At 37.2% G+C, this 10,523-nt stretch overlaps 3 protein-coding genes across 4 annotated transcripts; 2 read left to right on the forward strand and 1 right to left on the reverse strand.

The window, feature by feature from the left end:
• Window positions 1–373: 373 nt before the first annotated feature.
• On the forward strand, window positions 374–3,285 carry LOC133849681 (trehalose-phosphate phosphatase). 2 transcript variants are annotated; one of them, XM_062285804.1, is made up of 4 exons: window positions 374–466; window positions 733–880; window positions 2,268–2,889; window positions 2,958–3,285. In XM_062285804.1, exons 2-4 carry the CDS (start codon window positions 816–818, stop codon window positions 3,087–3,089), a joined length of 819 nt encoding a protein of 272 aa, XP_062141788.1. In that variant the 5' UTR covers window positions 374–466; window positions 733–815; the 3' UTR covers window positions 3,090–3,285. The 2 variants fall into 2 exon arrangements, with proteins under 2 accessions (XP_062141788.1, XP_062141789.1); XM_062285805.1 differs by lacking the exon at window positions 374–466 and having other exon boundaries at window positions 696–880.
• Window positions 3,286–4,729: 1,444 nt separating this feature from the next.
• Window positions 4,730–9,576, forward strand: LOC133850916 (uncharacterized). The gene is made up of 4 exons (XM_062287171.1): window positions 4,730–4,899; window positions 4,965–5,289; window positions 5,360–5,546; window positions 9,076–9,576. Exons 1-4 carry the CDS (start codon window positions 4,835–4,837, stop codon window positions 9,327–9,329), a joined length of 831 nt encoding a protein of 276 aa, XP_062143155.1. The 5' UTR covers window positions 4,730–4,834; the 3' UTR covers window positions 9,330–9,576.
• On the reverse strand, window positions 9,415–10,380 carry LOC133850918 (SOSS complex subunit B homolog). Its single transcript, XM_062287174.1, has 2 exons — window positions 10,174–10,380; window positions 9,415–10,111 (listed from the first exon to the last, which is right to left on the reverse strand). Exons 1-2 carry the CDS (start codon window positions 10,252–10,254, stop codon window positions 9,638–9,640), a joined length of 555 nt encoding a protein of 184 aa, XP_062143158.1. The 5' UTR covers window positions 10,255–10,380; the 3' UTR covers window positions 9,415–9,637.
• Between the last annotated feature and the right edge of the window lie 143 nt (window positions 10,381–10,523).

Below are 10,523 nucleotides of genomic sequence, written 5' to 3' on the forward strand. Positions count from 1 at the left end.
CAGTCAAGTGTTCAGTTCAGTCATTTACTCAGACAAACTCCTGCTGTGGGGATTATGCTTATGTCAATAGGATTAGCGCATTGTGGAGTGAAGGAAATATGGAAAATTACATGAGTAATTAACCTCGAGAGGAGCGAGAACTCATCGCATTGTTTATTGCAATGAACTTGAGGCAAACAACTTGTTGTTGTTGTGGGCGCAATGCCCCAAAAGGCGGCATGCAACTCAGCAACGCAGCCACGAACTCGACGCGTGGCAATTGCATTGCGTACGATGAGTAATGTGTGTGTAATGTCTTTGTCTCCCTTCATCAATAAAACAAAAACAATACAACAACAATGCAGTGCAAATATAAATTCAATTCGGGAAATGGGAAACAACGACAACGGCGAATTTTTGCTATATAAAAACTCAGGTCAGGAGCAAAAGTAGACAACAGTTAACTAGCAGAGCTCTTAAGGGACAGGTAACAAAATAAATACAACTGATAATCGGAATCGATTGCAAAGAAGTTTGAGAGCAAGATCGAGCGAAAGAGAGAGAGAGAGAGAGAGGGAGAACAAACTAAGCAAACTGGAAATGAGATTAGCTGAGCTGAGCGAGAGATTTGTTATCAGCTAACCCGGCGATTTTAAAAGCAAACCTCAGTCAAGCAGCGATTCACAGTTCCGCCTCAGCTCTCGACGAGACAACATTTCAACATTTCAGCTAAAATACTTTGATCAATTTCAGTGCTATCACAACAACAACAACTTCGACTCATCTTAAGCTTCATTTGCTTCACAAGGATCAACACAACAACAACAGCTGACATCATGCCTGAGAAACAAGTTGCACCTGTCATCAGTCGCCTGGAGGAGTTCGAACAGAATCTGCCAGGGTAAGTTGCGGATTGATTAAATCATCCCCAGCCGTAATCATATTTGTCATTATCACTATCAATGTGACCTTGCGACCAAGCAAGAGAAACAGACAGAGACAGAGAGGAAGTCATGTAATGATAATGCGGATTAGGAAAAGTGAGAGAGAGAGAGAGAATTACAGCAAGTATGAAAGAGTGAAAGAAAGTTAACAAGTATAACATATGATAGCTGATAAGCACATATAGATATATATAGAGATTTATATAGAGTCTATTTATGATAAATGTCTATATTACAGTCGATTTAAACAAAAGAAAGCAGGCAATGCTCAACTTTAAGTGACCTTTTAGTTAACGAGAGCTGTAGTTGAGTGTTATACACAAAGATTCGTAAGAAAGATTCAGCTGTTAAGCATATATATAGAGTATAGATATTCGTATTGTGGAAAAGAGAATATAGCGAGTTCATACTTTTTAATAATATCAAAGTTTACAGAAGCAAATCAACAAAATTAAGAAAGATGTTGAAAATCAGCTACCCATTTTGAATTAAAGCAAAACGGTGGTATTATTTTTAAAATATACCGCATAATATACCGCAAATATGTACTCAAACATATATTAAATATGACCTTCGACATATTTAGTATTTTTGCGATACCGCACTGTTTTACTTATCCCTGTTACATTCATTTCCTGCCGGCACAAAGTTATAACACCCTTCTACCCTGTGGGTAGCGGGTATTATAAACACAAAGCAATATTCAACTGTGCAAGACCCTTTATATAAATGACACAAAAGAAAATATACTAAAGCAATAATGTAACATAAAGTGTGATGAACTGTAAAGATACCGAGTACAGAAATGTTTTAACAAGTAAGAAGGTTTTTTGTAGAGAATGATTGAATCTAAGATACTCTGTTTCCTTTTCCATTATTAGTTCACTTTCAATAATTTCTCTTTGGTGAAAAGAAGAGCGAAGTGGCAGATGAACAAGGCTAATTCACTCGAATAGAGTCGAGTATTTCTCCTTCAATCCACTAAGCTACATCCCAACCTAAGCTACAAAATTACATAAAATATAAATAAATAAGAATGCAATTGAAATGGAAATATAATGTAATACAGGAAAACTTATGAAGTAACATTTTGCAACATATCCAAATTTAATTTTCATTTACCACCATTCATTATGGTCTAAGAAAATCGCAAAAGAGGTGCTCCAAACACAAGGGCTACAATGGTGTTAACCTTAGCTTAATTTTCATATCTCCAAATTAAGGATTGACATTCTATTTTTTATCAGATAGAATAGCAAACAATCTTATTAAAACCTTAAGTTTACCTTCATTAAAAACCTTAAAAAAAATGGTTTAATATATTTCCCTCCCTTTGTCTTCCAGCTATCTGAACACACATTCGAAGCTGGCCATTCTCCTCGATTACGATGGCACCTTGGCGCCCATTGCATCGAATCCGAGCAAGACCAAAATGCCGGTCGAACTGGAGGCGATACTCCACAAGCTGGCCAAGCATCCGCAAATCTTCCTCGCCGTCATCTCAGGACGTGCCCTGAAGGATGTGCAGGCGCATGTGAACATCGATGGTGTCACCTATGCCGGCAATCACGGACTGGAGATCGAGTATCCCGATGGCTCGCGTCACGATTACGAGTTGCCCGCAGACATTAAGAAGAACTACACGGCGATGGTGCAGGAACTGAAGCAGCAGGTGGAGAAGAATGGAGCCTGGGTGGAAGACAAGAGGGTGTCTCTCACCTATCACTACCGCGATACTCCTGTCGAGTTGAAGGATGAACAGAAGCGTCTGGCCACGGAGATCTGTCAACGTCACGGCTTCAGGGCGAATCAGGCTCATGAGGCCATCGAGGCAAAGCCGCCAGTTGATTGGAACAAAGGCGAGGCGGCTCTTTACATACTCAAGAGCAAGTTTGGCCAAGATTGGGCGGAACAAGTTCTGGTTGTGTTCGCTGGCGATGATACCACCGACGAGGATGCCATGAGAGTGAGTAAAGAATACTTTCCTAAACTTAAACTTTCTTTAACTCATCTTGTTATCATTCTCTTCTTTAGGTACTCCAAGGCTTGGGTAGATCCTTCCGCATTGCAGCCGATGACAAAATCCAAACCTTTGCCGACTTCCGTCTGCCCAAACAGGATGTGATGACTGATCTCCTCCAGTGGATAGCTCGCGTCTATGCCTAGAAATATGAATACATGAATTAATTGCTTAGTTATTTAATGAATTTACTCGTATGTGTAAGCTCCAATTTGAAGTTTAATTTTAAATGTTGTTAGCTTTATTTACAAACAATTGAACAGCTTTACATTTAGTTGATACACTTTAACACATAATTTTGTATATAAACAATGCAAACTGTTTATGCTAAAAATACGCAAATCTCTTTTTTGCTTTTACATTCTACAAAGTGCGAGGCGGGGAATTTGAAAGTAAGATGAAATTTAAATTTTACAGAGTATTTAAAAGGTTCTAAGCAATGATTTTTTCCCCAACAATGAATAATTGCTTAACTCAACAAAAATTTAATTGAAATTTCATAAAAGCTTGAGGACTAAAAAGTTATTTGAAAATTTAAAATACTTTTGCAGTTGATAGCAAAATTTACTTATTTTTGTGACAAATTTGAAAACATTACTCACCTCTAAAGACATATTTAAAAGGCGTGGACATTTATTGTCTGCGATAATAGTTTCTAGAATTTATTATATTTAATTAGAATAAAATCTTCTAGCATTATTTTGCTTTATATTTCATTGCCTTTGTCTGCACGTTGCTTTGTGTTTTTAAGTCAGTGAAAGCCGTCTAAAAATAATGCAATTAATTTAGCAAAATATATTATTTGTGATATATAATAAACATGTGTTACTTATGCATTCTTTAAATTAATTTAAGCAAGAAAAGCGTTGGCTGAACAACGTTTCTCCAGGGCATTGATGCGGCGCTTGTTTTAAATTACGTATACGTAATAAATTACACATACGCAAAAGTTAATGAATTAACCATAATAAATTAAATACAACTTTATTGTTTACTGTTTTGTTCCTCTACTTCCTGCAGCTGTTTTTCCTCCAACAATACTGCTTTCCTTACTTAAGCTTCACTGTAGCTACTACAAATATTTCGGCTGTCTGATTCAAATTAAGTTATTATTAATATATACTTTAATATATTTCCCACATGCTTTTCCTCTCTCTCTCAAATGTGTGTCACTCAAGCGGAGGCTTCACTGTGCCAGTGATGCCAACATAAAAAGACAAACAAACAAAATAAATAGTTCAATGCAAAGGAAGTGTCGGCGGTTGTGTAAATGATCATAAAATGTTGCCCAAACACTCGATCAATGAATGAATGAATGAAAACGCTGTCGGGCAGCTGTCTAAGTGAGTCAAAATAAATCGCTAGACACAAAACGAATGTGAATGTGAGTGTATTCATAGTATTCACATAGTGCTGAAGTGTGTCAACGGAGATGAGTCCAAAAAAAAAAAAGTGAAACGACCTGAAGACGACAACGACAACCACTCGCTGTATTTACGAGCCTATATCTACACTATATAGATATCGAACTGACGCTATATATACCATACACACACATACAGTATATATTCTTGTGTATGTATTTAAAGATCCATTATGGTATGTGCTTTTTTATGCGCATATGCCTCATAAATAACGTGCGCTATTACTTGGCCAACGACCAGAGTTGCCACACTTCCCGCACACACACACACAGAGAGAGAGAGAGAGAATGGAAGAGAGAGCATCAGTTCTTCTTCTTGCTTATAGATGCCTCACCATGGGCCTTTCGCTGGCGCACCTTGGGCATTAGTATTAAGTCGATCGAGGTACGTCCAGCACGTCGCACAGTTTCCGGTAGATAGAATATCTTTTATTTTTGAACTCAACATCAACTCAACTCAACTCAACTATGGCTGAGCAGAAGAAGGCACCGCTCTTGAAGAAGGAGGAGGATTACGTCAAGGCTCTCGAGGGGTAAGCTTCAACAGCAATGTGAACTTGGCTAGCAACACTTTTTGAACAATTATCCTGTTGCTTAGCTTCATCACACCCGATCAGGATCAGGTTGTCCTGCTGCTGGATTACGATGGCACCCTTGCTCCCCTCACCGAGGAGTTGTCTGTGATGCCCAAGGATACGGAGATCAACATTAAGAAACTGGCTGCCAATGAGAAAATCTTCATGGTTGTCTTCTCCGGTCGCGAACTGAACGAGATCAAGAACCACTTGAAGTTCCCCAATGTCACCTATGCTGGCAATCACGGTCTCGAGGTGGAGTACCCATCGGGCAAGAAGTTCAAGATCGAAATGCCCGAGGAGCTGCTTGAGAAGCACAACAAGCTGGTGGCTGAGCTCAAGGAGAAGGTGATTGAGAAAGATTTCCCGAGTTTCCAGAGCTTATTCTAAATGGAATTTTTGTTTCTTCCTACGGCAGGTTGTTTGCTCCGGTGCCTGGGTTGAGGATAAGAAGATCTCGGTGACCTATCACTACAAGGGCGTCACCGACAAGCTGAAGGCCAAACTCATTGCCGAGGCCAAGGGTCTGATTCAGTCCCATGGCTTCCAGCTGATCGAGACTCCCTACGCTCTGGAGGGCAAGCCACGCGTCAACTGGGACAAAGGTTAGTCTGAAGGGGAACTTAAAAAGTTATATATATATCTTATCTATATAGTATACATGTTCGATATATCAATTTGTTTGCGATTGTCAGCCAACTGTTGCCGCCTGTTTTTTGGGCTGCGGCTGTCGTCGGCACCTGTTCGAAACAATTCGATTTTGAACGAGACGACGCTTCGATGATTTAATTATTGCCCAAAGTCTGCAGTCTATATAGTATTCCATATATTTCCCCATAGCGCACGGCCGCAAAATTCAAAAGTTTCACCCCAGAGAGGTGGAATGTGGGCGTTTCGTCTTCGAAGAACCCAAAATGAAAATATCAAAAACAACCGAAATTTATGTGGCAACTGTCAGCGTTCAAAAATGTTTTCCACTTTTTTTCTTCGATTTCTTCTTTTGCCTTTCCTTTCTGCTTTTTCCTTTTTTCTGTCGGCGCCCCTCTTGACAAATAAAGCAGAGAGCAAACTGATGTCAAAAGCGCGCCACCTTCTGAATAGACTTGCCTAAAACATATATGTATATTTATATATATCGCATATATCTAGCTTTGTATGGTCTTTGGGAAATATTTAGTCAGCGCGATGATAAATGTTCAAGTCTCTGCAATTTCTCAGCGAAAAATTTTGCTTTCATTTCGCAAATATTTAATTTTGACTTGTTTTGTCTAGCGTTTGATTTGTTCCTATTTGGAACGTGCAGAGGATATTTTAAATTCCTTACAACACAATTTATGATATATAGTATGTTCTAAAACAAGTCTAAGTATTCTTTAAAGAAATGGTATTTTTTTAACTTAATAGTATAAAATGGGAAGTTGAATTTGTAATACAGATTTACATAAAATTATTACTATATCATTTCTATATTTGTTATTTAATACTGATAAGTTTGAGTTACTAAAATTAATGATTTAATGATAGAAAGATGCTGTAGAGAAATTAATTTCTCGTTGGCAACGATTTATTTCATACACTTTTATACAATATTTATTGCCCGATTGGCATGAAATTGGCAGACTTTGAAACTTGTACAATTAATTTCAATTAATATATCCCTGGCATAACATAATCATGTCTACATCGAATGTAATGAATCAGATACATGAAGCAATTATAACGAGGCTATGCAGACAGTTTAAAGAACTCAAACTAAGCGCAACTAATGCGAAACATCTTTAGCTAATGATGCGATGCTTCACAAAACATATGCCAATAAATGCTGTCACTATATAGTGACGGAACTTGCCTATAAACGATCATATTTGATGGTTTTCTGAATGGCATAAGGTACTAAATATATAATTCTGATCACATCCCGTTTTGTAGTCTGTCATCTAAGATCACATGATCATCTTCTTCTGCTAAAGAATGATATTCCATATCTCAAATGGAATGCAATCTGTCGACAGAATCGTCGTTCCAAAATTATCCACAATTCTCGGGGGCGAGAATACGCGACATTTCCAATGAGCCGCGACAAATGTGCATAATTCAAAAGACAACAAAAATATTTACGGCCAACAAATAAAAATTAATTATGATTGTGCCCGCCTTTTGGAGGAGCAATAAATTCCTAGTGGAAAAATATTGCACAAAGCGAAAAATATGAAAATTCAAAAATTTCGAAGATAGCAACAACCAACCAAAAAAAAAAAGAAAAAGCGTTCGAAAAAAAAGAAAAAGCAAAACAGGCGGTATTTATTATTTCTGTATGAAAAATGAAAAGCTGGCAAGCGCATTTGAAATGGCAACAAAAGCGAGAACCGAAGAGAAGAGAAGAAAGTGGAATTGTTGGTGCCGTCTGAAAAGAAAATGCAATACTTAAATTGATGGACAGAGGGGATGGAGGGAACGGGACGTCTAATGCGTCATCAATTAAACAAAAATGTAGCGTTAATAGCGAACAAAATAAACAACAAACAACACAAAGCCAGCATAATTAAAATAATGAAAAAAGGCAAACACACACACTCAACTCGCATATTATTCTATTATATAGTATGAAAAGATATAGTATGTATATAGTGACGGTCTGTGGCGAGTTGAATGATTTGAAATTGTGGCTTGCGCACAATTTACTTGACGGGCCGCAGGCCAAACACAATTTGCTCGCTCCACGCCCACGCAGCGGACTAAAAATAACGCCTAGAAGATACACACTTAGATATAGACATATAGCATTATAGATATATGTACATATATGCCCCGATGTGAGATAAATCTCTGCCCCTAACACGGGCAAGTCAGCTTCTTATAACATACATATATAGTATATCTATTCTCATATATAATATATATCGAGTGAACGATTCAAAATATTGTGGAAAACTTGTTTATTGCCCGAAGATCCGATTCTCCAGCATCTGCAAGACGTGCATATATCATCAACGGGGTTCCAAAAACAATGCCGCAAATATGCCAAAATAACTTGAATCTATAGAACATTTTTTATTAATATAATGCTGACCGCATTAAAATAATTAAAATAGGATAAATTGAACAAATGGGCTTCGAAAACAATGCTAAAATAGCTGAACTTTTTGAAACATTTCGTAATTATATATTTCAACATCTTCCATGATTATTCGTTAATTCATACTGATAAACATTTCAAGATTACTCCAAAGATAGTATACCCATTTGAATGTGAGCTCTTTAAAGCTGAAGTCTTCCATGGAAAAGCACTAATAATTTGTTAAAAGACTTTAGTTGGTTCCACGACTCTGACAAAAAATAATTCAATTGAATTTCACAAATATCAACAAATAATTTAAGATAATTCTATTCCTAAAATAAATTAAAAATATTTAAATATTAAGTTAGGAGTGGTACTATATCAAAATAGGATATTGTATACTAAAATAGATCGAGGTGTTGCGCTTACAATTTATAACAACATTTTTTTTAATATATATGCTTATAAAGCCCTTGCTTAGATTAGACTTTATACAGGAAACCCTTCAATATCAATATAATTCATAATATTAAATTACTTAATATTACAATTCACTTAATAAAATTCTATTGGAATTTCAGTTTTAATACAAGTTTAGCCTCAAATAGAAGAGCATTAATATTGATTATTTTAATCAATAAGCTATGCCAAGAAACCAATCATATTAATTTTTGTTCCTTTAATATTTTAATATTGATTATTTTAATAGTAGTTCAAGTTAGCATATATATTTATAAATATTACTTTTAACAAGTAAGATTTGTTTTAAAATAATAAAATATTAAAACGAATAATACCTATGGATTATATATCGTAGTTGTTGGTACATTAAATTTTTTTCTTAAATTGAAGAAACCAGTATTAAGGTTTGTTTTAAATATCTACAAAATAAAAAAAAATTCAAATTATGTATCATAGTAGTAGAATTAAAGTCCATTTAATTTCCAAACACTTTTGGTATATATTATATATGGCTTATTGCAGATACAACTTTTATTTAAAATCTTCTTAGTTCTAAGTACATTATAAGCTTATCAAACCCTGTTTACCATTTTTCTATCCTTATATATTTACAGGAGAGGGTGCCAAGATGATCCTGGAGAAGCACTTCGATGCCGACTGGGCCAAGAACCTGAAGATCATCTATGTGGGCGACGACACCACCGACGAGGATGCCATCAAGGTGCTGCACGGCATTGGCAAGACCTTCCGTGTCTCGGAGCTGCCCACGCTGAAGACCTATGCCAACTATCAGATCAAGACCGTCGAGGAGGTTGGCTGGCTGCTGAAAGCTGTTCAGGCCAACTACGAGAAGAAGAAGAAGGCATAAGCATTGCGGGCCACAGCTCTAAGCTTAAGCTAATTCCACACATACACACACACCACACACATGCACACATCAACACAAATACACATATGTAGAGTTGTCTTGTATTTCATACTATTTATGATTATGAATATGATTATTACCAATTATTTATTATAGATGTTTTGTATGTCAATCTCTCGTCCCTTATTTTTCTGTTTTATGTTTTCTCTACAAAATTCGCAATAAACTTGTTCATATAATTTAATAATATCCTTCCTATGCATTTGTCTTAAAATATTGCCCTAAGATTCGTTCGCTTCCTTTGCATCTCATCGTCGATCTCCCTTCATTGCGCCAGCTCGCGCTGCTCCAGTGCGTCCTCCTCGTCCTGCTTGCTTCACAATCGCTGGCGGCACCACGGCAGGCGTAGCATTCACAGCTGGTTGCACAGCGCCCGCTACCACGCCAACTGGTGTCGCCACCGGTGTCTGGACAGCGACCATGTTGCCAGTTTGTGGCGCTGCCGCTTGAGGATCGGCACGTTTAGGTTCGCTCATGTTTAGCGCCTCATTGAAGATCATACAGAACTCGCCGATCTTAAAGACTTCGCCATTCTTGCCCGAATACAGAGTGAGGCAGTGACGCCAAATCGACGCATAGCCTTTGGTCAGACGAACAATGTCGCCGGGTGCAATCAGCTTGCCGGGCTCATCCCAAATGGAGACATTAATGCTGGCGGTGGGATCACCTACTTTAAAATTGCGCACCTCACGGTTCTCTTTCGTCACTGTGGCTACGCCAACCTGTTGAAATAAATGGCATGTTATTAAAAACACTAATAAACAAATGCCAACAAGTTGTTAACCTCGAGTACAATGAATATCACATTGATATTCTTTAAACCGGGCTTAATATCCTTGATGGGAATGCATTCCGCGTTGTACATTATATTTCTAGTGCTCTGTATTTGATTTACTTTATTAAAGTAATTGTTAATTTGCAATTTGATTTATTTTTTCTAATTTGACGCTAACAAAATTATAAAATGCATATAATGAAAGAGGCGCAACAAAACAGCTGACCAGAAAATATACTAGTTTACAATGCCGGCAAATATACCACGGCCTCACTGACTTTGCTCCTCATATGTGATAGTGAAGAGTAGCAGTGAAGTGAATAGTGACTGGGACGAAATTCACATTCAAAATAAAAGCT

The sequence above is a fragment of the Drosophila sulfurigaster genome, chromosome 2L, assembly GCF_023558435.1.
Source record: "Drosophila sulfurigaster albostrigata strain 15112-1811.04 chromosome 2L, ASM2355843v2, whole genome shotgun sequence".
NCBI lineage: Eukaryota > Metazoa > Arthropoda > Insecta > Diptera > Drosophilidae > Drosophila > Drosophila sulfurigaster.

Coding starts and splice junctions, on each gene's coding strand:
- LOC133849681 (XM_062285804.1), top strand. CDS start 816: ATGCCTGAGAAACAAGTTGCACCTGTCATCAGTCGCCTGGAGGAGTTC. Junction 881..2,267: donor TTCGAACAGAATCTGCCAGG/GTAAGTTGCGGA, acceptor TTTGTCTTCCAG/CTATCTGAACACACATTCGA. Junction 2,890..2,957: donor CCGACGAGGATGCCATGAGA/GTGAGTAAAGAA, acceptor TCTCTTCTTTAG/GTACTCCAAGGCTTGGGTAG.
- LOC133850916 (XM_062287171.1), top strand. CDS start 4,835: ATGGCTGAGCAGAAGAAGGCACCGCTCTTGAAGAAGGAGGAGGATTAC. Junction 4,900..4,964: donor TACGTCAAGGCTCTCGAGGG/GTAAGCTTCAAC, acceptor CCTGTTGCTTAG/CTTCATCACACCCGATCAGG. Junction 5,547..9,075: donor ACGCGTCAACTGGGACAAAG/GTTAGTCTGAAG, acceptor ATATATTTACAG/GAGAGGGTGCCAAGATGATC.
- LOC133850918 (XM_062287174.1), bottom strand. CDS start 10,254: ATGTACAACGCGGAATGCATTCCCATCAAGGATATTAAGCCCGGTTTA. Junction 10,112..10,173: donor TGATATTCATTGTACTCGAG/GTTAACAACTTG, acceptor TTATTTCAACAG/GTTGGCGTAGCCACAGTGAC.